This window comes from Apiospora aurea, assembly GCF_038362705.1.
Source record: "Apiospora aurea strain CBS 24483 chromosome Unknown utg000004l_segment0_segment0, whole genome shotgun sequence".
NCBI lineage: Eukaryota > Fungi > Ascomycota > Sordariomycetes > Amphisphaeriales > Apiosporaceae > Apiospora > Apiospora aurea.
The window spans coordinates 5056858-5083922 of record NW_027117391.1 but is presented as its reverse complement, the minus strand read 5'-3'; the positions used below and the strand labels follow the sequence as shown (position 1 = coordinate 5083922).

Here is a 27065-nt window from a genome sequence, read left to right as displayed (position 1 = left end):
TGCAAACGTGCCATTATATTATATAAAAAATGATTCTCCCAATTGAGTTTGATGCTCCGACCCACGCTTTGAACAGACGACGAAAGGGGAAGGGAAAATTACTGGTTTTGAGATCAGAGTAAATCCTTTCTACAGTTGACCCGACAACAGCGCCTCGGTAGCTACCATGAAAAAGTCAGTAAATGGTTCTTTGGAGTTGTGTTCATGGGGAAAAGAAAAAACTTACCGCTGTTAATGTATGCCCTCCTTGCGTCGAGCGGCATGCCGAATCTCCTCTCCAGCTCCTGCTTGATGCCCTTCTTGGTGACCGTCATCAGGTCAGCCGTCCGCAGGATCTCGCGGATCTCGGCCAGGAGGGCGTCGTCGCTGGGCAGGCCCGCCAGGTTGGACATCTCCATGTCCTGGTTGCCCAGGAACTGGGAGCCGCCGAACTGGCTCATGCGGTTGCCGGCGCCGCCCATCATGTCCGAGGGGGCCAGCGACATGCGCGACATGTGGCCGCCGCCCAGGCCTCCGGCTCCGCCCATCATGCTCTTGACGTCGTAGGGTGGGATCTGTCCGTACGAGGAGCCGTTGTGGCTACCGCCGCCGCCGTACTCGGACATGCCGGCCGCGTTGTGCTTGGTGGCGTAGCTGTAGCCCGAGATCTCGGAACGCGCGTCGTCGCGGGCAGTTTGGGCGTCCCAGAGCTCGGCCTGATACTCCTCCCACTTCTTACGCGGGATAGAGGCCGGGTCGAACTTGCCCTCGTCGGTAACAACCACCTTCTTACCCTTCTCACCGGTGACCACACGCGTGTTACCCCAGGAGAAATCGTCCATGTGCCAGAAGGCGTACAGAGGCAGCGCGAACGAGAAGACAGGGACGGCAATGACGTAAAGGATCATCCATCCAATCATCTCCCACTTGCGGCGCACGATGAAGATGATGGCTTGCAGACCGTAAATGGCACCCAGCATGACGAAAGCCGTGACGGGAATGACTGTGGCCTTGGTGACGACCTGGACGATAAGGTAGACAATGTAAGCGACGGTGACGGGCTGCACAATGGTGGAGAGCAGGTCGACGAAGACGATGAAGCGCATACTGAAGCAGCAGAAACCGCAAAGCTCGCCGAGAGGCATCAGTTCCATAAGGTTGTGCACTGTCGAGTTGATCCATCGTCGACGCTGGGACAAGAAGACGGCCCAAGAATCAGGAGCTACGGTCCAGGCATGTGCGGCAAAGATATACTTGGTCTTGTACTTGGCGTGGTACTTGAGGAGAAGCGTGGTCAAGTATCGATCCTCACCGAGATGCAGCAGGTTCTTCATGTGCAGCGTATCGACACGAATGGTGGAATACGCCTCGACGACTTCCTTGCTCACGAACAGCGGCTTTCCGCTCTCGGCAGCACGGATACGGTACATGGAGAAACAACCGGGCAAACAGGTGACACTGCCGAACAAGCTTTCGAAGGCCTTGGCCAGGTTGTGGGAAATGTAGTACTCGTACACTTGAATCATGGTAACGAACGAGGCCTTGGCGTTGGTGAGGGCGGTTTCACCACAGCAGGCGAGGAGCCTCGTGTCATCCAGGAACGCGGAAACCATGCGACTAGCGGAATCTTGTGCGACCACCGTGTCAGCGTCGATACCGAACAAAAACTCGTAAAACGTCGGGTTGACGCCAATGATATTGCGGATTTGATGGTACATTTCCAGCTCCAGAGGGCTCATGGCGAGGTTGTAGTGGACGCGGTTGAGGAAACGCATGATGACCATCTGCGAGTCTCGCTTACCACGGTTACCAGGACGGGAGACTTCAGACGGCTTGCCAACCTTGACGACAACCAGGAAAGGCACGATATGACCTTGTACCTCGTAGAGACCGGAGTAGACTTTGCCCATGTTGTGCTGCTTGAGACCTTCACCGAGAGACTCGAAGCTGAGAGGCTCCGGGTCGACGGTCTCGGATACACCAAGAATATCAAGCACGATGCGCGGGGTGGGACGGTCGTTGCCTTGACCGATAATCATACCATCGCAAATGACGACGAGGAGCTTGCGCTTGTCATCGTATCGCATACGGGCAGCCGAATCGATAGCACGGCGGAGCGAGTCCTCGTCTTCGGTATAGGCAGGGATTTGGCACATGACGAACTTGTCCAGGTCTTCCGGGATGTTCTTGCCGCCGAATTGAAGGGCAGCCAAGAACTTGAAACCGATGATGGTACACAGGATGATGGAGACGGCGAGAATGAGGTAGTCGGCAAATTGACAACGGACCGAGTTTCTGGTGTCCACGTCTCCTACGTAGAAGAGGTTGTCGAGACACAGCTGCATTCGCTGGCGCATACCCGCGTCCATGGCCAAAGCGTCCCATGGCTTGGTGATGTCTTGTCCAGATCGTCCTCGGAAGAGATCGACCACGAGGGGAAGCATGAACTGAGTCACCTGGGGATCCGTCGGGAGGTCAGCTCCCTTGGGGCCGGCAACGGTGCGGCCGCCCATGTCGTACTTTGTCAAGTCGTAGACTCGGCCATTGAGCATCGCCATGAGCTGCTTCTTGTCCGCGAGCGTACCCACGTACTCGGGAGAGTAACCGACGTTGCCCTTTTTCCAGTTCGACTTCATGATAACCATCTTCTCGTAGAACCAGTCGGGCTGGTAAAGATCTGAGCTCCATCGGAAGTCGTGGTATTTCCAGTTCAGGTCTTGAGTCAAGTCGGGGATATCAGATTGGCCAGATTGGTTGACAGTCTTGTAATCAAGCTGCACAGCAGGATCGACTCTGCCGTTCACACCTTGACACAGGGCCGAGACTTGGACGGGGAAGAGGCCGGTGGCGTCGAGTCCAGCGTACTTCTTCAAGGCCTTGTCTGTCACGAAAGGCGGGTAGTGATGTTGAGCAAACTCGCCGAGATCAAAGACTTGCCCGCGAATGGCGACATAAGCGGCGGCGCCATCCTTTCCGTTATACGAGGTCAGTTCTTCCGGGCTGAAGACGTATTGTTTCGGGCAGATCAGCATGGGGAAGACGATGATGAAGAAGGCGGCGATAAGACAGCTGAGCCAAATCATCATGTTGATGGCCAGCTTTTCTCTCCAGGCCAGGCGGACATCTTTGCGAGGCATGTTGCACCATCTGATGACAAACTCCGGTATGAACCAGGTCAAGGCATAGGTAACAAAGACCCAACGCTTACGTGTTGGACTGTCTTTGTATTCCTCCACCTCCACCAGGGACTTCTCGTTACCTCGCTCGGCCATCTGCTCTCTGGTATCGAGGTTCTTGAACATATCACCGCCGCCGAAAGCAGACACACCGGCGTCCGAGCGGGCATCGGCATCTGCGGCGCCGAAGTAGCCCGTCCTGCTCTTGTCGTTGTACTGCGGAGTGTTGCCCATGGAGTGCAGTAGACGCTCCTTGGAGGCGCCAAAAGGCAACTCTCCAGGAGATGGCGTTACGCCGTCGCCAGCGTCTGAGGGATAGCCGCGGCCGGATGCTGATACACCGTCTCCGAGCTGGGCAATTTCCATCCAGCAACGCTCACTCAGGAACACGCCGGTCGAACCAATCAGCACTTCGTTGCTGGGCCACTGTCGATCGTGGACTGCCATCTCCGTCTTCTCCCGCTCGCTCCCGACGAGGATGGTATCGGCATCTGCGAGCCCCAAGAACTCGCCGAAAGGCAGGAACAGACTGAAATCGGCAGCACGCAGACGCTGGCTGATTTCGGCAATACCAAAGGTTTGCACCTGGGTGCGAACACATTTGCTGTCAAACTGGTTTGCGATGCGCCGATCGTTAGGCTTCAAGCAGAAAACGAAATACGTATTGGTGTTGGGCGCCGCAATGGACTGTTTCACGTTCTCCAGGGAGGCCAAAAACTGCCCAGAAGCACCTTGTTCGGAGACACGGCTCGACTTCCTGGGTTCGCCGCCCCTGGTGTCAGGTCGGCTTTCCCCATCACTACCAAACTCGTCAGAGTCTTGTCGGCGTACGCGAGTCGAGCGTCCAGCTCTACCATTCTTGCGGGACATGACGCTCGGCGCGCGCATAGGCTTGGAGCTGACCGATGCCTGCATGACAGTGGTGCGCTCCTGGGGGTGCATGACGGCTTGGAGAGCCTCTTGGCCGAACAGACGCGTGACAAACTCGCTCTTGGACGAGTTGACCAGGTTCATCAAGTCGCCCGAGATAATCTCGCCATTCTCCTCTACGAGACCCTTGATGGGGTACTCGACCTCTCCTGCGAAGTGGCGAACGGTAAAGGTAGCCGCAGTGTTCTCGGTGAAGAAGTTGCTGCCAGGCAGTTTGGCCTGGGCCGAGCTGACGGTGACCGAGGGGTTCTTGCCCTCAAATCGCTTGCGGAAGCTTTCGAGGAGCTGCATATCGGTACGGTGCCGGCGGGTCTGATCGTCGAGAATGCTGAGCAGACCGTTTGCAGGCTTGAGCAGGCCCTTGACGGCATCGGAATTATCGAAGTAGCTTGTGGCAGCCACCGTGACCTCTTCCGTCTCCAGCAGGTCGGCCTTGCGGTCGAAGAAGTTTTGAAGAGCCTGGTTGTATAGCGACTCGCACGCAGCATTGTTGAGGAGCTGGTCAAGGGCCGAGCCAGTCGACGACTGCTGAGCAAAGCCGGGGAAATCAATAATGGAGACCGTGTTGGAGATGGACTCTTCAGGAGCGCAAATCTTCTGGTTGATGGTTTCAATGACGTATGCGACGAGCAAAGAGTATAAAGTGCGCGCCAGCTCGTCAGCGTTGGCGCGGGCGCCGACAGGATCCAACATGACCGTCACCCTCTCGCGGTGGATCATCTTGGTTTTGTAGCCCATTGTCGTCTGGAGATCTGGTGCGCTGACCCCGAGGAAGGCAGCAATGATACCCAAGACGTCCTTGTTCTTGACGGCCGTCACCATTTGACCACCCTCATGGGAGAAACCGCCACTGTCGTCTCCGGTGGCAGTCGTGCTCGAGGTCGTCTCAAATTCAAGCTGGCCGATGTGCAGGATACAGGCCAGAATCTGGCAGATCTCGGCAATCTCGCTCCGGGGAAACTCGAGCTTCCGCAGAGCGTTCTTGAAGAGCTGGAATCCTTCGACATCGTTGATTCCCACTTTGAGTTGCGTAGGGTGGCCCAGATATTTCCACCTGCGTTGTCCCGCAGCATCTCTTGGAGAATCGATACCGAGATGGGTCTTTTCAGCCTCACTCGTTCCGGCCAGGAGATAGTAGAGAACGTGGAAGTTACGCTCGCCCGTGGGAACCTCGGCGATTCTGCTTCGCTCCAGACGGTGGTCCAAAAGCTTTCCACCAATCAACAAAGGGTTCGTAGTCGATGCGGTGTCGTACTGGAGTTCGTAGAAAAGTCCAGCCTTGGAAGCAGTCGGGGTGGTGGCCGTCTTCGTGGTGGTGAGCGAATCGAACACATAGGCGGCCAGGGAGACCTTTGTCGACAGGGGCGTCGAGGATTTGTTCAGCAGGGCTGTCAGGATATGGGAGCGGATCGTCGTCTTTCCGGAACCGGATTCACCACTTTGAAAGAAGTCAGCAGATGAGCTTTGGTATGGTTTACAAATTTTTGCTGGACGTACAGGAAGAGAATGGCCTGGTTCTCGGAACGGTGACCAAGTCGGATGAAGGCCCGGTCTGCCATATCCTCGGCGGCCGCCATGGCACTGCCCTCCTTGCCGCCATCGAGACCTTTGGTTGACGACGTATATGTGTTGAGGGAGACTATGGCGTGAGAAGCCAGTCGTGCCGTCGGTACAGACACATGGAAACGACTGGCCAAGTGTGCTGTGATATGGGTGTCCGACTGCAGATGGGCCGGCAGCGAGGGCAGCGAGGGCTGGGTATGGGCCCCTCCGCTGCCGCCCTGGGGCAGATTCAGAGCCATGATGAAGAGATGGCCAGAGACTGGCACTCTTGATCACTCTCCCGATCTGATTGTTGACAGCAAGCCCGACCAGTTGGTGATATAGACTGTGTGATACGACGTGGGGTGTATTAGTTACGGACTGGACAAGGTGAAAAGGCCAGTTTGCGTGCAGTCGCTCGAACGCTCCTTGTTGTGATATTACCAAGAAGTCGCCTTCGAAAGATTGGCTGTAATTAAGATGTAGGTAGGCGATGCAAGCGAATGTGCAAAGTGTACAAAGTTACAAAAGCGAACGTGAGGTGGGAAGAGGAAGTGAAGGAGGAAGAAACCACAAGCACCACGAGCTAGAAAGCAGTGTTGAAGCTATCCCAAACGTTTCCCTCTTGTTGATGATGTGCAATGGATATTCGAACGAGCACCAAGATCTCTCGGGCTCCCAGTGTTACTGGAATAGGGACTGTTTTCTCGGGAGGCTCCCTGCAGCAGCAGCAGCGTCGAGGCTATTTGGGGTCCAGCGGGCGCAAGGGGCCAAAGATGCAGTTTCGCGCATACGAACCTGAGAGGTGGGAGAGTCGTACCCCTGCCGCGCACCTGAACTGGAACTGGGATGGCCGGATCTACGCCCACTTCGTATAGGCCCTGGCCGCCGGGAGGGTACGCTCAATTCCAAGTAAAAGTAGGCTCCGGCTGCCACCTAATAATAAGTCACAAGTGCCCGCAAAGTACCTGCCTAGGGTGTACGTCTACTGCACAAACACGACATGACCTTGCAGCACGTCGTAGTGGTAAGAAACCCGACACTCGTTTGGTTTTCTGATTTTTTTTCTCGTTCCTTACGCACATCAATGTTCGGATCGGATGCTCGTGAGATAAACTTCCCCAGTCATCTTCAGATCGAGTCAGTCGGACGTTTTTCACGTTGGACCAGAAGACTGCTGTGCAGTGCTGTGCTGCGGGTTGGTCTCGACTCTCGACTCTCGACTCTGTAGCGGTGTTCACTGTTCAGGGCCAAAAAAAGTTCTGTACTTGCGCAGGGGCATCCATCAGTTTTGACGGCGGGGCTTAGCTTAGGTGGGCGTAGGCGTCCAAGAAAAGAAACTGGGACTCGAGAGTTCCAGAACAGATACGTTCCCTGCGGTCCCAGGCGACGGTCCCAAAGTGTGTCGATACCCTTGTTCCCCGATCGGACGATGACAACATGCTTTTCTTCAGGGGTTTCCTACCGGCTGGTGCGCCCCGATGCCAGTGGCAGAGCAGAGACCTCCCTGGGACTGGGAAGTTGCTGGTGATCAGTCACCAGACTGACTGATGGACTTCACTGTCCAGATGCATGGCAATACGAATGCAAAGCAAAGTCGTCGAAGTCATCGCACTCGGTTTCCCGCCTACCAGCTGCTCATTTGTTTAGTTTTCTGACTGACGCGCCTTGTTGCGAGTTAGCGTGACTGGGCTTCCGAGCTGGACGCCGCACGACCTCAGGTCGAGTGCCTGAAGTTGCACCACAGTGCAGGTGCACCCTGGATTTGCGGCGAGGGGTCTGCGGGCAAACCTTGATTCGGGCGGTTCAAGCGGGTGTGCGACCGCGGCCGAAATTCAATGCGAACCTCACACCGTGCACAATCTCGACTCGCTCGACATTGAATATCCAGAATATGTGCATGCAGCTGTAGCCCACGCAAATGCAGTCAGTCATTGGCGAGTAGATTCAAGACATGGCCCAGCAAGTCCTGTCCGTCAAGCAACACATGAACGAAAATGATCTGCATTGCGCGTCGCTGATCGATTAGAGTACCCCAGAGCCCATAGAGTTGTCGTACCACGATATACCTTACCTACTTCCAGGTTACGTACATGGCGAGAGCCGAACGCACTTATCGAGATATACCGATATACCCATCTAGCCATATTACATCACGTATGTACTGCACCAGTCCATTGCCGCCCGTTCGGTACGGGCCCCCATAGTTTACCCCTAACGGTGAACGATACTATGTATGTATGTCATTTTCCAAGTGCCGTCTTTGCATCTGTCTAACCACTGGTTTTTGGCAGGGACACCTTGAGGACTAACGAAGTAGGTACATCATCAGCCAAGGCGGCCAACCTCCAGCTACCAAACGTACGCGTTGGCCTATGTAGTGGCAGGTGGCAGGTGTATAGGTGGCTTACTGCCCAGAAGCACGGTGAAGGCAACACATGTATGGGATCAGCGGCTAGCTGCGCTCAGAGAGCCAACATCTTCGAGCATACCTTTGGCGGTCCTGCAGAATAGTGGGAGGCTGGGATCAAAGAAAACATACTGACTCGGGTATCTAGTAGAGTATCGTTGAAGCATGCCTTTACCTACTTGCTAGCCAAAAAGGTATCAAGTAGTAGGATTCGAATTTTCTAGACGTCGCGCATGTATGTACTTTAGATGTTTGAAGCCATCCATCTATGTATGAAGGTACATAGCATGCCTATCACATGAGATATGCAACGGTGAGGGGACATTTCATCGATGGCTGGGAACGAACGCACCTGCAACTTGCACACCTAAAAAGGAAGCACCTTGGCGCATGGTTACAAACGATTAAATATTCATTACTCTCTTGAGTGCATGCTTGCATACCACAACCGAACCTACTGTCGTCCGCCAGCAACCCATAAAGAATCAATCTTGCTTGACCCGATCAACCTCAAACAGACTTGTCAAACTGTCACGATCCTGTCTCCCCGTCTCCCTGAACAAAGTCGGCCCACTGTTGCGGACACGGGCGTGTGGCAGTGTAAGTCATTGCTGGGTGCTGTACGCAATCAGCCGTACAACAGTAGTTGCAATATGGTCTAACTTTGGAAAGCGTGCATGTTTTCGACAAGAACAAAGGTGAGCCTCGGGCAGTTATGGCAGCCCACCCGAGGTTCTGTCCACTCACGAAACGCTGGAAATCAAGGCGCGCCGGTTGGATGTCAAAGGAAGGCCCCATTTCGCCTCTTCGTATTTGCCAGGGAGGATGGGGCCGCCTAATGCCGACAGGTCGGACTATTATGCACAACCACCAACACGGATTGCCATTGGGAAAAGAGCATGAAAGAACATGGTGTTGCCGACCGAGTGGCGGGGGCCAGAAGGAGGCTTATGTACGTGCGCCAGGGATCGTCTCAATTTCTTTCAGGGGTGTCGACCACTGGCCTAGGATCAGCCCGCCTCAAAACCAGGCTGGGCTGGGTTTAGCTTGGCCAGGCGTTCCGCTGAGAGTGCGAGGTAGGAGGGGTCCGGGTCCGCTGCAACGATGTGAGAGCTTGCTGGCCGGCGAGAGCCACTGGGTGGACAGTCGGGAAAGGGAGCAGGGAGAGAGCGAGGGCAGAAGGGAAGAAAGAAAAAAAGAACCACAACAGGCTCGGCAGCACAACGGAGAGAGGTGAGAGGTCAGACCACCCACACGGAGAAAACCACTGTACCAGATCGACGCTATGCCTCTAGAGCCGTGCGCTTATTTACCTTAATACTCTCATGCAAATACACCCTTTGGGTTTGGTGCAAGTGCGCTCTTGGCTCAGTCCGCCCGCCGTACCACATCAAAACGAGACCCGAACGCGGTATTCCAGTCGCTGGACCCGGCCCAGCCAAAGGGGACCAACTGGTGCTTGTCAACCTGGTGGTGATCTTTTTTTCTGGTCTGCCGTCGTCGTAGGCAGAGAGAGCGAGCGTTCCAACTCTCCCTTACACATTGGCTTGGGAAGTAATCCGTATCTCAGACGCTTTCCACATTCTTCGCCTTTTCCTCTAGTTAGTCTATCGCTCTTCGACCTGCCTCACTCGCTTTGGCAGTCTAATACTCTATTGCTTCTTTAATCTCTTCATTCGTTTTCTACCATCTCGGGTGCGACGGTTCAGGAGGTTGCATATTGGCTGTATGCTGTTGCCCAGCGACGATCCTTTCTACGCCTCTTAATTCGGAACCACGTCACACACGCAACCGACTTTCGTTCACCACCCACCCGTCCGAAATCCTCACTCTGTCCATCGTAGCACGCCGCGAGTCATTAATACTCTGTTGCCATAGCCAAGAAGAGCACACAAACACACACACACTTTCGCTCCTGCTGTTTGCTGCCCTGCTAGCATCCAGATAATTCACCCACTCGTGCTTGTCCGCCAGGACAACACGGAGCCAGCGCCAGCCCATCATGGCACACCAACAGGGCCGCATGTCCATGTACTCGGTGGCATCTGAAGCTGCCGGGGGACCTCGCGGAGCTGGTCAACAGGCCTCTCAGGTCTCGACGACGACTCTGCTCAATGGCATCCACAACATCTACCTCTCGTCCCAGCCATACCAGCTGGATGCTGGTACGAGCCTCGTCATCAACACCTGGCTCACTGCCCAACATGTGGGCCAAAACGGCCTCCCTGGCGGCACCGTCGACCAGGCGCTCGCGGCTAGGGCTTGGGAACATGCCCGCCGCCGAGCCGAGGACGGCTGTATAATCCTGGGGTTGGTCTGACATCTCTCGTCCCAAGCGGATATGCTTGCTAACGTCTCCTAGGTCTCTTCACACTTCTGCGCCCTCGGTCCTGCCTCCTTTCCTCTCTTCTCTCCCGCTGACCATACCTACTACCGTTTTTACCGCTCTCGGGCTGATCCGGCCGTTTGTGGAATGTGTTACCCCCAATAACCACGCCACGGCAAGACAAGCCGCCCTTGGAGTGACCCTTACACTGAACTTGGCCGGTAACCTGACGGCGGCTACGGTCTCGCTCTCCCAAGGTGGTATCGACACATTCCGAGGACTTCTCAGCATCCCTTCGGAGCCCGGGCACCGAGCCTTCGACGTCTTCTACTATCTCCTGACATCCGCCTCCACCCCTGCGGAGCGGGAGTTCCTGGGCTTGAAATCAGCATCAGCATACACGTTACTTGCGCGCTCCGGAACCTACGATCCGCCTTCCTATCTACCAACTGCCGACGATGCTGCTGCCGCGGACGATTTCCGGGCTGCCTTGAAAGAAATTGGTATCAAGGGCTCGTCCCACCGCGACTTCATTTCCACCCTCGCTGGCCTGTTGAAGCTCGGAAACACGCTCGATTATGGCGTCGATGAGGATTCTCTCGACGACATCTGCGAAGATGTCAGCGGCCTCCTGGGTCTCGACCCGGAGGTCTTGGCCAGACAGTGCAGCACGGAGGACAGGAAAACATTGGTGGGTGGCCTTTACGAGGCCTTGGTCGATTGGGTCATCTCCAAGGCGAACGACGCTATCGCACTGCAAATGAGCCGGATTCGAGATGGAACCGAGTCGCTCGACGGACGCGGCGCACGAACGCCCACGTCGAACGAAGACAATGGCGACACCGTCTGCATCACGGTAGTTGAAGTTCCCGATCCGGCTCTTGGCAAGGCCGTTGCCATGCGCGGAATTTTCGACGATACTGCGGGCATCAACGCTGAGATGAGGGAGGATGGCGTTGAAGTGGTCGGCGCCGGCAGCTCGGTTCTGCGCGAGATGCAGAACGCGGTCTCGGACGTTGGCCCAGAGCTGGGGATCATGAGCGGCCCCGTAGGCCGAGAGAGACAGCATGAGCTCGAGAAGCGGGAAGTGGTCTTGGAGAAAGTCGGGCTTGCAAGCGAGGACGACGGCTTCCTGAAGAAACTCCTGTTCCCGGTAGCCGGTCAAGGCATCAATCTTGGCCGAGCCGGGCGGTTTGACCTGCCCGCTGTCTTGAGCAGCAGCCGAGTCTGGTACCACCTCTCGCTCCACCCCACCGACGATTCGCCCGCCAGTTTGGCAGCGCTGCCATCCGTCACATCGGCCTGGTCCGCAGGTACCGTTTCGCGTCAACTCCGCGCTTGGAGACTGCCGGAATGGGCCAACCGTCGAAACAAGAACCTGGACTTCACGGCCGATTTTGATCTCGAGGAGTTCTGCCAACGCTTTGCCCCCTTGGGTTGCCGAGACGGCCGCGACGGGATCGAGACATGGATCCTCGAGCGTGGCTGGAGCAACGGCGAAGTCGTGGTCGGCAAGGAGCGTGTTTGGATGCGTGAGACCGCGTGGTGGGAGGCGGAGAGCATGCTGGATCTGAAGCCCGAAAACAGTCTCCCTGGCATGGGCGGCATGGACACAGGGTACTCCAACACGGGAAGCAACTACTTTGGTGCTGGTGCGACCCCCCTCGACTACGGCTCCAACAACAGTCGCGATCACATTATGCAGCACGACCAGAACCAGAGCCAGATGTCCTTGGGATTCAACCCCATGGCAGCCGCTGCTCCGTCCATTGCTCCCAGCGCGCTTCGCAATGCCACCCCTGGTGACTATGGCCTTGGCCGGAAAGGCGACACCCACCGAGATCAAGTATACTACACTTCGGAGGGCGATTTTATCAACAACCTGGACCCTGACCTGGCAGAAGGGAAGCACGTGGAGACTACTGATTCCACCTTGACTCGTCGACTTTGGGTCGGTTTTGTCTGGGCTCTGACATTCTGGATCCCGTCTCCTCTCCTCAGCTTTGTCGGTCGCATGAAGCGACCCGACGTTCGCTTGGCGTGGCGTGAGAAGCTGGTCTTGGTGTTCTTGATTGCACTGGCCAATGCCTTCATCCTCTTCTGGATCATTGCTTTCGGTCACCTGCTGTGTCCCAATTCAGACAAAGCTTGGAGTCAGGAGGAAATCGCCACGCACTTGGGTGAAGACGATTACTGGATCAGTCTTCGCGGCAAGGTTTACGATATGACGCCCTTCTACAGGCTGCAACACAGTGACACCAACATTCAAACGACGGCGGAGAACATGATGCCCTTTGCAGGCCAGAACCTCGACGTGTACTTTGTCCCCCCTCTGCCACTCGTTTGCCCCGGCCTTGGCATCTCCGATCAGGTGGCTCTGTTCCCCAACACGACTGCCCCAGACCCATTGGGCGAGCACAGGACTGGCATGAAACAGCCCGAGCCCGGCTCGAAGCTGAGGAACCCCAACTGGTACCGCGATACTTTCTTGCCCAGGATGAAAGAGTATTACCACGGCGACGTTGTCTGGGATACCAAGAAGGTTACCGACGAAGGACAAAAGCAGAACCATCCTTGGTTTATCTACGAAGATTCCATCTATGATCTTACTGATTACTTCCACACGATCGACTACATGAAGAACCAGGACATGTACAAATTCTTGGATCCGGCTCTTATGCAGGTTGTCAGCAACCACCCGGGCGAGGATATCACCGACCTGTGGCATTCGGCCATGAGCAATGCGGATGGCAACGCCACCACGACTACCCGTATGGGCAACACTGTCAACTGCGTGAAGAACCTCTTCTACGTCGGCATTCCCGATTTCCGTTACTCTGCAAGATGCCAGGTCAACAACTACATCCTGCTGGCCTTCACGGTTCTCCTCTGTGCGGTTATTGTCATCAAGTTCCTTTCTGCCCTGCAGTTTGGCTCGAAACGTCAACCCTCGCCTCAAGACAAGTTTGTTATCTGCCAGGTGCCCGCCTACACAGAAGGCGAAGATTCCCTCAGAAAGGCCCTTGACTCGCTTACTGCTCTCCAGTACGACAACAAACGCAAACTGATCTGCGTCATTTGCGATGGTGTCATCGTTGGACAAGGCAATGACCGACCGACACCCAAGATTGTCCTGGACATCTTGGGCGTTGATCCCAAGGTTGATCCTCCGGCATTGCCATTCAAGTCTGTTGGGACTGGCGCTGAGCAGCTCAACTACGGAAAGGTCTACTCGGGTCTGTATGAATACGAAGGCAATGTGGTTCCTTACATTGTCATCGTCAAGGTCGGTAAGGAGTCGGAGCAGACCAAGTCCAAGCCTGGTAACCGTGGCAAGCGTGATTCGCAGATTTTGCTGATGAGCTTCTTGAACCGTGTGCATCACCGAGCCCCCATGAACCCTCTCGAACTGGAAATCTTCCACCAGATCAACAACATCATCGGGGTCGATCCCGAGCTTTACGAGTATCTGATGATGGTTGATGCCGATACTTGCGTTCGTGAGGACTCTCTCAACCGTCTGGTCGCTGCATGTGCAAACAATGCAAAGATTGCTGGTATTTGTGGCGAGACTGGTCTGCAGAATGAAGAGCGTTCGTGGTGGAGTATGATCCAGGTCTACGAATACTTCATCTCTCATCACTTGGCCAAGGCTTTCGAGTCCCTGTTTGGTAGCGTCACTTGTCTTCCTGGATGGTTTGTCCTTCCCTGCCCCTGGTTCTCTCGAGCCCCTGACGCATCGATGCTAACATTTTCACTAGTTTCACCATGTACCGTCTTCGAACTTCGGACAAGGGCAAGCCGCTCATCATCTCGGACGCCGTTATCAAGGATTACAGCATTTGCAACGTTGACACTCTCCACAAGAAGAATCTGCTGTCCCTTGGAGAGGATCGATACCTGACAACCATTATGATCAAGCACTTCCCCTACATGGCTTACAAGTTCATCTCCGATGCTTACTGCGAGACCGCCGCCCCCGACGAGTGGAGTGTTCTGCTCTCGCAGAGACGCCGATGGATCAACTCGACCATTCACAACTTGGCTGAACTTATTATGGTCCAGAACATGTGTGGTTTCTGTTGTTTCTCGATGCGATTCGTGGTCTTTATCGATCTCACGGGAACAATCATCCTTCCGGCCACCACCATCTACATCGCATATCTCATCTACCGTGTGGCGACACACCAGGGTCAATTCCCGATGTTGTCTATTGTCATGATTGGTGCCGTCTACGGTCTTCAGGCTCTCATCTTCATTCTCAAGCGCCGCTGGCAACACGTACGTTCTTCCCCTAACCAATTTCATGTGTCTTGTGCGAACCCGCTAACTTTCTAAATTTTCAGATTGGCTGGATGATTATCTACCTCCTCGCTTTCCCAGTTTACAGTTTCATTCTTCCCATCTTCTCCTTCTGGCGCCAGGACGATTTCAGTTGGGGTAACACCCGTGTCGTCATTGGAGAGAAGGGAGACAAACGTATTGTGGCTGTGGATGACGAGAAGTTTGTTCCTTCCAGCATCCCGCTGCAGAGATGGGACGACTATGCTATGATGAACAACCTCCCTGGTCGTCGTGGGATGCACGCTGAGAAGGCTGATTACGGAACTCCTTTCGGTGACAGCTACGAGATGGATGAGATCAAGAGCGTGTACTCGTCCGTCCGGCAACCCAGCGTCCTGACTGGACTGCAGGGCAACGGCCGCGCAGGTTCCACCTTCATGCCGCCTACTTCGCAGTCGCCCGCGCCCCATGGTCGCAGCACGCCGTTTGCGCCGTACAGCGACCAGCCGTCGCACCTGATGCACCGCCAGTCGACGGCTTCGTTCGGCGACATCCAGCGGATGGCAAGCCCGTACCAAGACCGGCCATCCATGACCAATCTGCGCAGCGTGGCTAACGCGTCCCCCATGCCCGGACAGCATATGCACCGCCAATCGCAGGGCACGCTGGGTTACGGCGGAGGCCACAGGTCTGCGTTGGGCCACCACGGGGGCCACCAGAGCATAGCTTCGTTTGACTTCCAGCGCGGCAATGCCGGCCCTGATGACGCCATGATTCTTGAGTCCATCCAAGGCGTACTGAGAGAAGTTGATCTCGACACCGTGACCAAGAAGCAGGTGCGTGCCTTGGTGGAGCAGAGGCTCCAGACGGAGCTGGTGGGCGAGAGGAGAACGTATATGGACCGGATGATCGACAACGAGCTCGCCAACATGTAAGCGAAGCGTCCGTCAGCCGGTTTATATGACGAAGAGAAAGTGTGGCAGGGGTGTATATAAAGACTACATGTGGATCTAATGGTTGATCTGATCTTTTGAGGAAGCGTGTACGGATGGATTTTACAAAACTTGGGCGGGCGTTAACAAGATGATTGAAACTCTATCTACTATTATTGATATATATCTCCTTATGAAAAGTGTGTGTACGTAAGCGGCGAGGGCATAATGCATTTTTCGGATACGTACCTGGTGGGCAGGTCTTGACGGATAAAGGCTTGAATTGATCATCCCATATACTCACTACTTACTACTATCACGGTCCCTCTTGGCTACAAAGAACATTGAGATTCATATACACAGCAACAACCGACTAATACAAAATTCGAACATGGTTTGTGAGCATCGTCGCAGGCGTGTGTCACCAATGCATTGAACAGGTACATCATTCGACAACTACGTGGACGTACATTGCGAGGAGCGTCGAATTGATTGATGCATTGGAAATTGCCATCATGAACAAGCTGTCTGTCACATGGCATGGGGTGTAAGTGCGATGGTCAGTCAGCCTCTTATCTCGGGCTCCATTGGCCGCGATAAGGAAATCAAAATGCACAGTGACGTGGGGGTTGGCTCAGTCAGGCAAAGGTTCTTAGCGGGAGACTTCAATTGAAGGTCGGTTACATGCTCGTATTTGTAAGTCCGTCAGCAAGCAAGCATTCATTCTCCCTTTCTCCCTTTCTCCCTTTCTCCCTTTCTCTCTCTCTCTGGGCGGCTGATATCGACATGACACTGCCAATTACCGACGCCGACGCCGACACCGACTTTTCCATCCCGAGCCCACGCCAACCTCGCCCACAGCCAATTGGCCCCAGGTCATGATCAATGCCTCTAGCAACCGCCAGGGCTCTTGACAGAATCCGCGCTTCTTCTCTTCCCCGGCCGCAACGCAATGCCACCATGAAGGCCCTGTACAGGCCCTTGGGCCGTTTGAGAACCACGACGACTGCGCCGACGATTACTACACTGCCCTACTGGGGCCAAACCGCAGCCTCTTTCTATTCCACCTCGGCCAACGTCTCGCCGCCCCAGAAATGGTCGCATCCCCCGAGCACGGCCGCCGTGACCGACGACGAAATTGTCGACCTCAGCAACAAGCACCAGCACTCCCTGAGCCTGGCGGATCTGGTCAAGCATGGCCGCCCGCCCTTGTCGAGCGAGGCCCTCTACCAATCCGCCAACTTCACCTTGAGCCTATTGCCCATCCGGCTTGCCCGTCGCATCCAGGCCCTGCGCAACCTGCCCTTTATCGTCGTGTCTAACCCCAACATCAGCAAGATCTACAACAACTACCTGCACTCGCTCTCGACCCTGCTCCCCTGGAAGCACCGCACCATTGGGAACCTCGACGCCGAAATCCGCTTCACCTCGGTCCTGGCCGAGCTCGTCGCAACCCACCAGGACACGATCCCCATCCTAGCCAAGGGCTTTCTCGAGTGCCGCCGCTACATCTCCCCGAGCGAGGTCACGCGCTTCCTGGACGAGCACCTGCGCGCCCGCATCGGCACCCGCCTGATCGCCGAGCAGCACATTGCCCTGCACTACAGCTCCGCGCCGCACTTCGACCCGGCCTCGAGCCCGACGCCCTGCCCGGAGCACCCCAGCTACATCGGCGTTATCGACACGGCGCTGTGCCCGGCCCAGCTGGTGGACTCGTGCGCCAACTGGGTGGCCGAGCTGTGCGAGCTGAAGTACGGCGTGCGCCCGCGCTGGATCATCGACGGCGAGCCCGACACGCAGTTCGCCTACGTGCCCATGCACCTCGAGTACATCATCACGGAGCTGCTCAAGAACGCGTTCCGCGCCACCGTCGAGAACCGCCGCAACCGCGAGCCCGTCGTCATCACCGTCGCGCCCGAGCCCCCGGACGCGGGGCCTCCGCGGGTGACGCTGCGCCCGCCCGCCGAGGACATGGGCGCCTTCCGCAGCGAGGACATCAAGCCGCTCGACGACAACGCGCCCGGCGTCACGATCCGGATCCGGGACCGCGGCGGCGGCATCTCGCCCGACGTGCTGCCCAACGTCTGGAGCTACAGCTTCACGACGTTTTCCGACTACGAGGTGCCCGGCGGCAGCGAGGGCGGCGGCGGCGGCATGATGGGCTCCGAGGCCCTCAGTCTCATCTCGGGCGCCAATGGCGGAGGCAGCTCGATCGCCGGCCTGGGCTACGGCCTGCCGCTGAGCCGGGCGTATGCCGAATACTTCGGCGGCGGGATCAATGTGCAGAGCCTCCACGGCTGGGGTACGGATGTGTATCTGCGACTTAAGGGAGTCGGTAAGATCCAATGAAACGTCCTGCCTTGACTCATGGCCCGCCAGCATGCAGGCCTCTCCACCCTGCTCTCATTTCATATCCTTTGGGTCTTGAAAAAATCGGTGAAGGAAAACTATGGCGTTACATTATCTGGGATGAAGATTTTAGTATTCTTATACGCCGCCCCTATTATGAAATAGGGAGCAGAGCGAAGAAAAGTCGGGTAGTTTTTATATATCATTGAGACACTTCATTGTTAAGGATATATCCCACCCACCCCAAATAAGGTGAATGATGATACTGAGCTTGTCTAATGAGTCGTGTAACGATTCCCAACTCCTCCGTCTCCAAGCCCCCTGCATATTGAAAATTAGTATGTGAGATCTACCCATCGGGAGACCGACCCGATGGAACATTGGCGGTGCGGCCGTTGGTGTTTGTGCGAGTAGCTCGACAAAACCTGACGTTCGGCTCCGACCATGTTCTGACGAAATGCAATCTATGTTGATGGAACATATATCACAAGCTGCAATGTTTCATCTCGCAACCTGATCTATCCCGGTTTCAAATGACTTGCTACCTTTCAACAGACGCAGCCAGTCGGGCCGTGGGGACATACGCGGCATGTATAGTATATGCTTATAACATACCTAAGGCAAAGTAATATGTGGTGGATACAAGGCGATTTAGGTGCATACTTCTAATATATCATGCCCTGCTATTCCACGTTCCCTTGCTACGTACTCGCCAAAAGGGACTGTTCCTGGACCGCTGGGCAGCATCAAAAGTCGTAAGATATAATGACTGGCCTTCATGATCTCGTACATGACCATTAAGGTATTCCGGCAGTCAAATTGATGAACACCCATTCACGTATCTCATGTAACCCGAAGCTCCGTTGTCAACAGGGCGGATTCTCGCAAAAAGTTACAGGAAATCATCCAGATATATGATGTTTATAATCGTTGTGTCAATTTTGTTCAAGAACTTGGGTAAGCATAAATGCCACCGTTTACACTCCTCGAGGACAGAAGAGGGAGAGAATATTACAAAACTTTTAGGTCAAAGTGTCGAAGGTCACGTCTATCGTATCCCATTTGTCGGGCTTTTCTTTTGGTGCTGTTTTTCCATAATCATGTCCATGTCCTTACAACCGGGTCGAAAGTAAATGTGCTCATTTTAACGCCCACCATCGCCTGAACCCCATCACCTCAGCTTTGCAAACTGAAAACCATTGTTTCCTTCTACAGAGCAGAGAGGGCGATGATGATGGCAGCGACGAGTGCGCCATAAGCACCAGACTGCATGTCAGACGACGCGGCGTTGGTGCCGGGGACCTGCGTGGGGCTGGGCGAGCCCGTGGTGACGGTGCTGTTAGAGCCATAACCACTACCAGCACCGGGACCAGAGCCGACACCCGAGCTAGGGCTCGACGACCCGTAGTTTCCGCCGCTGCCGCTGCCTGAGCCGCTTCCGGAGCCACTGGTGCTGCCAGGGTTGGTAGCGCTGACAGTGACACTCCCAGTGGCCGAGGCCTCCAGGCTGAGCTGCGAGGACTGACCGCTACCACCGAGGCCAGGGCTTCCACCGGTGTTACCAGTGGCCGAGGCCGAAGGTCCACCGACGGCAGTCGACATGGTGGTGCTTTGAGACGCAGAGGGCCCAGCCGAAGAAGAGCTGGATGATTGGGCGTTGGAACATGAGAGGTCGAACAGGGGCTGGCCGTTGAGGTTGTTGCCGACCAGGCCAAAGCTGGGGTTAGGCATGTCGGGAGCGGCATCCTGCAGCGTGTACCACCACGTGTTCACGTTGCCGAAGAGCTTGCCGCAGCCAACCGTGTCCCAGTAGTTCTTGGCGTTCTCGGCCGAGGGCACGGCCTGACCGACTGTCTTGCCACTAACAGGCCAGCCTATGAAAAAAGAGTATCAGTATTAGTATTATACCTGAGGTGTGTCCCAAAGGAGAGAGTCTGTGCTTACCAGTCTCGGTGACCCAAACCGGCTTTCCACCAGCGGCCGCCTGAGTCTGGCCCAAAGCGTCGTCAAAGAGCGGCCGACCTTGGGCGATCGGGTTCGACATGGTGTCTTGGAAGTAGGGGTAAGCATCGGTGCCGACCCAGTCGCAGGCATCGACGACAGCCTTGTTGGAACCGTTGGCCCAGGCAGTCCAGGTGTCGACGTGGCCGATAGGGGCAGTGAGGCTCGTGCCCGAGATCAACTTCTTGACGTCGCCAATGTACTTGACAATCACTTCAGGGTTGACACCAGGGTTCTCGCCGTTCTTCTGGCCCATGCTAGAAGCGAGTCATTGTCAGTAAGGTTTGACGTGGTGGGTAGCAGTAACCCTCAGAGTACCAGAAACGGGCCAAGAGACTCGGGATGTGTGTAGATACTTACGCGCTGTTGCGGTAGAGATCCTCCGACCCCACCGAGATGCCCTCGACGATGCTGGTGAAAGCGGTGCCGTACGTGTCGATGGCCGACTTGAGGGCCGTCAGCTCGTTGCTGAAGGTGTTATCTCCAGCCGAGGCCCAGAGTCCCAGCAGGAGCGAGGTCTTGGTGTTGATGGCGGCCTGGATGGCCGAGATGGGCGAGTTGGCGGTGCCGCCTTGGACCATGGTGTAGAGGCGAGCGGAAGTGAAGCCGGGCGCACCGGCCAGTTTCTGCGCAGCGGTAAACTCGGCTTCGAAGTCCGACTGCTGCTTGGCGGCACCGCTCGTGAAGGTGCTGCCGTAGTTGAAGCCTTTGGTGGCGGCGGAGGCCCCGGCGGCCAATGCCAAGATTCCGCCAGTGACGCGCATGGTGGCGATGGTGGTAGGTAGACAACGTGAGAATAAGGGGGTATTAATAGGAGGAGGAGGAGCAAGTAAGGTTACGGCTTCGTCGTGGAGGATCCAAGCTTTAGGTGATGTGCTACCGAGGTGGGATTGAGGCTATGTAGGTTCGAAGTAGACAATATAGAGAGCCCCAAAGGACGATGTAACAACGAGAGACAAAGCGAGCGAGCGGCAAAAAGGAAGTTAATAATGTAGGTATAAGAAGAAAGAAGGGACTGCAGAGTTTAGCAGCCGGCAAGCGAGCGTATATCACGACAAGTCTGAGTGGGAACAGGAAATCCAAACAGACGATGTGGTGTGACGAGAGGATGAGTGGGAGGGAGAGAAGGAGGGAAAGAGAAGAGGAGTGAAAAGGAAGCGACGTCTATTGCACATCGAGACCTACCGACTGGAAGCAGCACACACAACACAGCCCGTGTTTGTGTTGATTCCGCCCTTCCCATTCAGGGCATGTGTGTACGTAAGTTACGGGATGGGTGGAATGGGGAGAAATCCGGGCGCGCGCGCACACCTGCACCTGGCTTGGCCCATGGCCTCCAGGAGGTTCATCGTCTTTTTTCCTATTTCTCGGCCGTCTCATTGATTCGCTTCGTTCCTGGAGGTGTACCTGAACTGGCAGCTGACGACCACGTAAGAGCTAGTACGTAGCAGGTACGCAGTCTAGACTGCTGACTTGGGCGGCTTGCCATGACTGAACTTTGTATTGATGTATCGATGTATCGTTACGTTACGTTTTCCACCCATCCCTTCTCTCTCTTTCCTCCTTCCCACCCCCTGCATCTTGCTTCTCGCTTCTCCAATATGTGTGTGTGTGTGTGTGTGTGTGCGCGTCAGCGCAAGTAAGAGCGACTGGAGCGAGAGAGGTCTGGTAGTCAGTGAGAACATAAGAATCAAACGGTACCGAAGTAGACAGGAAAGCCCAGACCCATGTTCCTGACCTGACAAGGACCAGGTTCTGTTGAGATCGGACCAATGACGCTTGTCCGTCTGATGTTTGTCCCTTGTCATTCTTGCTCATTCGGGTCAACCTTCAGTTCGGGGGCCTTTGCCCACTTTCTGGTGTGTGTGTGTGTGTGTGTGTGCATCTCCCGAGAATGCCAATTTCTTATTTTAGGTTTATTAGTTTCCATCCAACATCACTGGCTTGGGGGTGGATTTATGCGATGGCACTGTATGTGGAGTGACTGGCTGCATTTTACGCCCTGCAGCTGTACCTAGTTGCAAGTGATGATGGATGACCTATCGATTTTCTGTCGTACGGATGGCCGGAACAGGTTGCGCTGGAATGCTTCTTCAAGCGCCTTGCTTACCTACCTACCTCGTATTCTTTCGTTCACACCATTGCCTGCTACTGCTACAATGACACGCATCTTGCCACACAAATCAATACTTTTATGTAAGTGGATGAAGATAAAGGCCATAGTCTAAGCTACCGCTACGGCTATTGCTGCTTGCTTCCGAGAACTAATCCAGGCACCAAAGCTAGCAGCTGTTTATGTCTCGTCTTTCCGAAGAGATCAAAGAGGGGACGGGAAGAAAAAAAAGGAAAGAGAGCAGTGGTATGCAGCGTCGGTTACTTCGCTCCCTTCCCTGCCTTGGTGGCGTTCGCAAGCTGGCTTGTTCCTGCATCTAACTTCATGCAGGCAGAGACTCCTGTTGCATGCCGGCCACTAACAACGTACATGACGGCAAGTCAACGCCACAGCTCCCAAGAACCCAACCCAACTGCCAACTCTTGTGTAATTACTGTTTCATATCCATCGTTCAGCCCAACTTTGTGTGCCGTGGGCCCAAGCCATGTCCTACTTTTGATATGAGGGTGTTTTTTTTTTTTTTTTTTGCACTGAACTCGTCCAAAACACCTCTCAGAAATATCACGCTCCTGTCATGACACTAGAAGTCGTCATGGTCTTGTGCAAAGGTAAATAGACTCATGGGAGACAAAACGTATCATGAGATCATGGCTCCAGGGGCCCTCATGATATATTCAAGCAGGCTACTTTACAGGCAGTGTAAAGGGGCGCGTGCCACGTCTCAAACGAAGCCGCGAATGCCCCGTATTCCCCCGGACTTCTTCCTGTCTTTACTCCTGCTGCTGTCCCTCCTGTCCTTCCGTAGTATGTTTTGAACGCCGCCTACACCCGAGTTAGATTATTTCTTCCAGAGTTTCATGATACGCTGTGACGCACCTCTTCCGTAGTAACGTTCCCCTGTGGGACTTCCTCTGCCAGTAAAATCTGACCCCTCGGCAAGTGAAGGCGTAGATGACCGAGCTATCGGGCTGCCTATATGCAACGAGGAGCTGTAAGGCTCCAGAGGCTCGGTGGCGTTGTCGACATCTGCATCGTAATTCTCCGGGTCCGACAGCCCCCGATGCTGCCTGCTACGGTAACTCATGGGGCTTCCTGAATCGACCGAGTAACGAACTGGCATGTTTGTGTCGGGCGATGCTGGGCGTGGGAGATCAGCAGAAGACCGATGGGGTATCTGCGATTGCAACTCCAAGATGGTGGCATTCAGAGCCGCGTTTTTGCTTGTGAGGTCAGCGATTCGTTTCTTCAACTCCTCCTGCTGCGCCCTGCTCGCAGTCATCAGGCTCTCGACTTGGGCCTTGAGACCATCCGCCTTCTTTTCCACCCCGTTCTTGAGAGCATCTTGCAGTTTATTGTTCAGCACCACAATCTGAGACTGATAAAGATCATGGGCCTGTTGAATCTCCACGCCACGGGCCTTGAGCTTCATCTCCAGCACCTCAGCTCTTCTACCGGCTTCTTCTGCCCCCGATATTGCAGCTTGGCGCTCGTTCTCCTGAGCTTGGTAATTGCGCTCAGAGACGGTCAACCGCTCGACCTCCTTTCTCAAGTGCTCCAGTTCGCTCGCATCTGCTTCAACTGATTGAACCCGCTGTTTCCAGCCAAGCTCTCGAGTCTCTGCTTCGGAAACCAGGACGCGAAGTTTATCAGTCTCGACCTTGATGGCCTCCAAGTCGCGTGTGAGACTATCACGTTCTGCGTTCCATTTCCTTTGCTCTTCCCGAAGGACTCGTAACTTGGAAGATAGATCCGCCTCCCATTTCTTTGCGAGAGTGCGACTTCTTTCCGAGTCTTTCTTCGTTTGGACCTCGATCTTCTTCGCCTCCTCGAGTCTTTGCTTTAGCTGTCGATGCGCGAGGATCAGGTTTTGAGCTTCAGCTTCGGAAGCCGCCTCCCTGACGAGCCTGCTTCGTAGCTCGCCCATATGCGTCAAGTGCTGTTGCTTCATGAAACGCTCAAACGTCAAATCATTGTGTAGCAGCATGATTTGACGGTAGAGGTGGTAGTATTGCTGATCATCGCCGACAGCCGTGGCAGAGGCAGGAGTACTGGTATACTGCGTAGTCCCATGTGTCAAAAGGCCCGGCCTCTCGTAATTAGACTCTTGCTGGCTCAAGGCTAGCGACGGGACGCTGTCGTTTGCCAGCGATTGGTGCAGCTCTGACTTGATGGCTTTGTTCGAGTTGATCAAGTCTTGCAAATGCGTCTGCGAGCCGAACGAGGTCAGTTGCGCTTGTAGCGCTGGGCTATCACCACCTCTACCTGATGGCCTTGCGCTCGAACCGTCATGAAACGAATGGCGGCTACTCTGGGATGACTGGCGGATTATCGTAGGGTAAGAGCGGCCGCTGGTGGGCGACTCAATGAACGGTGGCTGCGAGTTATCCCGGCTCGGTCCACCAAAACCCGAATTCGCCCTGGACAAAGATGTGCTCAGGAGAGCATGGTCTGGCAAATCCTTCTCGAAGTCACCCCTAGCCGAGGGATTCCGCGCACCCAGCTGTCTAAACGGCAACTCGGGCTCGCCGTCCATCTCGATAGAATGTCGCAGGGCCATGCAGTTCGCCACCACCTCGGCGGGTTCGCTCTTGATCCACCTACCAAAGTCGGTCTTCTCGGAGTCAATCGTCAGAGTGTAGAAGTTCTCATGCAGGGCATGGCACTGACGGAACTGTTCGGATGCGTGTCTGATTTCCGTGGGTTGCACCTCAATCTCATCCGTGTCGGGAGCATCAGCATGGCGAAGGTATCGCTGAGGCTTCCGGATGTAGTCCATAAAGTTGATTGGGTATAGCCCGTAGAGGATAGTAAAGTAGTTCAAAAGCTGGGGTATCGTTTTTTCTTCGACTTCTGGCATGTACGCCATCTTCTGCCACCCAGCCGCGCTCGGAGAGATCCTCCGCTCGGCGTAGGCGCTGACGCCCAGCTCAATAGCAGAGAGCTCGCGCTCCCAGAATAGGATCCGGGCATATACGTTGAAGAGGGTTGACAAGTGAGGGACTAACGAGGACGGCATATGCGGCAGGATCATGGTCAAGACCGTCAGGGCCATAGTCACCACCGTTGTAGACGTATCTAGTTGAAGGATGTTGGTCAAGGTACCAAAGATGGGGGTTTGTAGGATTTGGTGAAGGTGAGGCGGCTGGCTCTGTATGTAATCGCCCATCAAGTTCAGCGCGTGGGATCGCCATTTCTTGTCCACCATGTACTTGTCTAGGAGGCCCATGAAATCCATCGGGTGCCTTTTCCCGTAGATTATCAGTACCTCCCGCAGCTGCTTCTCTTTAAAAACTGCAAGACCGGCGTCGGCCCGGATCGCAGAACAACGGTCATGCACCCAAAACGCCATGACTTTCTCCGCCAAAGCGATTGCGGCGCCAGCAGCAGGATCATCCGCGCTTTCTACATCATCCGAGGCCAGAATGTCGCGAAACAGTTTGTGAGCCTCTGATGCCAGGTCCTTCTCCTGGTTGAGCAGGTCCAGCATGGGAAGCAGCTGCTCCCACCAATGTATAACCTTTGCCGGCTGTCCGATCAGCGGCCTCAATCGGCGCAAGATGTTGATGAAGGGCCCGTAGCGGGCCTGGGTGCCTTTGACATCTTTCTGGTAGATGGCGATCAGGTCATCGTTGAGCTTGTCGGCGACGCTCTCGTCGAACTTTTCATGCTTCTCGAGGTAGCCTTCGATGATCTCGATCAGGTCGTCCGGGAGGGGTAATCGTGCGGTGGGTATGAAGGAGCTGATGGCTTTGGAAAGCTCCCTGAAAGATCTAACATCGAGCGGCCGTGTGTCAGTTCGAGTTCGCGATGCTCCAAGTTTTGCGTGCGACAGATGGCTGATGGCGATTAAGGGCACACTTACGGAGCGGAGGCCATGTTAGCAGCGAGGCTTGGGGATGGATGCGTGCCAATCACCGTCAGGTAGGTCAGGCTTGGTCTGATGATTTGCTCATGTCGAGGGAACCCAAGGTTCAATCGATGCGACAGGTCGGGAAATTTGCTGGACGACACTGCAGCTTTAGCACCTACACGGAATGCTATTTTGATAGCTGAGGGGAAAGAAGGTTAGGAGCTTGGCGACCCTGGGATCAATCAGATCAATGGCCAATGCAGGTCCTGTTCGACGATTAGAAGTGGCATGCGAGGGAAATCGCTTAGTGGAGACCGGGGATGCGGTCGCGGGGGCCATGACGGATAACAGCGGACTAAATGCATCACCACCAAAAACCCCCGGCTCCTATTATTAAACTGACTGAGAAACACTTGATCCATCACATGTCGTTGTATCTACGCTAGGCATTTGAAGAAATTATACCTATCCAGGCATCTATAAAGCATGGATCACAGCTCTTTGGATGTGTTATAGAATAATACAACTTCTGTGTGTTTGGATCTGCCATTGAAGAAAAGAAAATGGCAACCATTCTACATACAGCTGGCCGTTATTACTACTTGATGGATGCTGTCGTCCGTAGACGTGTGGTATATCTGGTATGGCATTCTCCCAACCCCATGCCACTTCCTTCAGCCTATCAGCTTAACATGCTATCATACCAGAAAGATAATACTCAGAGTGCAGCATACATAGTGCAACCCATGATTATATTTCATCGCTTCATATGCACAGAATACTTGCAAGGCATTATCCTATCCATATGACTATGGGCTGGATAGAATATATGCAAACTAAGTATATACATAACACCTCTGTCTACCAAGCCCTATATACGAACTGAAATCATAACTGCCATAGACACATTCCGGAGGCTCATGTACCTACGATTCTATCAGACCCTGCCTGACTTTAGCTCAATGAGCAGTGCTTCGATTAATTCACCGTCACCCACGCTAGGTTGACCCCCGTTGTTCGAGGATTCTTATATAAGGGAACCAGTCTTGAGTGGCTGGTAGCTCATACTCCATGTGGTAAGGATGGCTCAACAGTCAAAGGTAGCCGCTGAATCTCGGACCGGGACTTACATCAGGTGCCTATCTTCACTACACAACCCACACAAGCTCTTCC

General features: G+C 54.7%; 5 protein-coding genes across 5 annotated transcripts; 2 read left to right on the top strand and 3 right to left on the bottom strand.

The window, feature by feature from the left end:
• Positions 1-129: 129 nt before the first annotated feature.
• Positions 130-5887, bottom strand: PG986_006332 (chitin synthase 8; the record flags this gene model as incomplete). The annotated part of the gene is made up of 3 exons (XM_066842554.1): positions 130-161; positions 227-5523; positions 5583-5887. The coding sequence occupies 3 exons, from the start codon at positions 5885-5887 to the stop codon at positions 130-132; spliced, it is 5634 nt and encodes a 1877-aa protein (XP_066702416.1).
• A 4152-nt stretch (positions 5888-10039) lies between these two features.
• Positions 10040-15582, top strand: PG986_006331 (chitin synthase; the record flags this gene model as incomplete). The annotated part of the gene is made up of 4 exons (XM_066842553.1): positions 10040-10347; positions 10400-14059; positions 14125-14644; positions 14710-15582. 4 exons carry the CDS (start codon positions 10040-10042, stop codon positions 15580-15582), a joined length of 5361 nt encoding a protein of 1786 aa, XP_066702415.1.
• A 957-nt stretch (positions 15583-16539) lies between these two features.
• Positions 16540-17928, top strand: PG986_006330 (uncharacterized protein; the record flags this gene model as incomplete). Its single annotated transcript, XM_066842552.1, has 1 exon — positions 16540-17928. One exon carries the CDS (start codon positions 16540-16542, stop codon positions 17926-17928), a length of 1389 nt encoding a protein of 462 aa, XP_066702414.1.
• Positions 17929-19137: 1209 nt separating this feature from the next.
• On the bottom strand, positions 19138-20693 carry PG986_006329 (glucan endo-1-3-beta-glucosidase eglC; the record flags this gene model as incomplete). The annotated part of the gene is made up of 3 exons (XM_066842551.1): positions 19138-19802; positions 19873-20186; positions 20290-20693. The coding sequence occupies 3 exons, from the start codon at positions 20691-20693 to the stop codon at positions 19138-19140; spliced, it is 1383 nt and encodes a 460-aa protein (XP_066702413.1).
• A 2187-nt stretch (positions 20694-22880) lies between these two features.
• Positions 22881-25918, bottom strand: PG986_006328 (uncharacterized protein; the record flags this gene model as incomplete). The annotated part of the gene is made up of 2 exons (XM_066842550.1): positions 22881-25812; positions 25905-25918. 2 exons carry the CDS (start codon positions 25916-25918, stop codon positions 22881-22883), a joined length of 2946 nt encoding a protein of 981 aa, XP_066702412.1.
• Positions 25919-27065: the final 1147 nt, after the last annotated feature.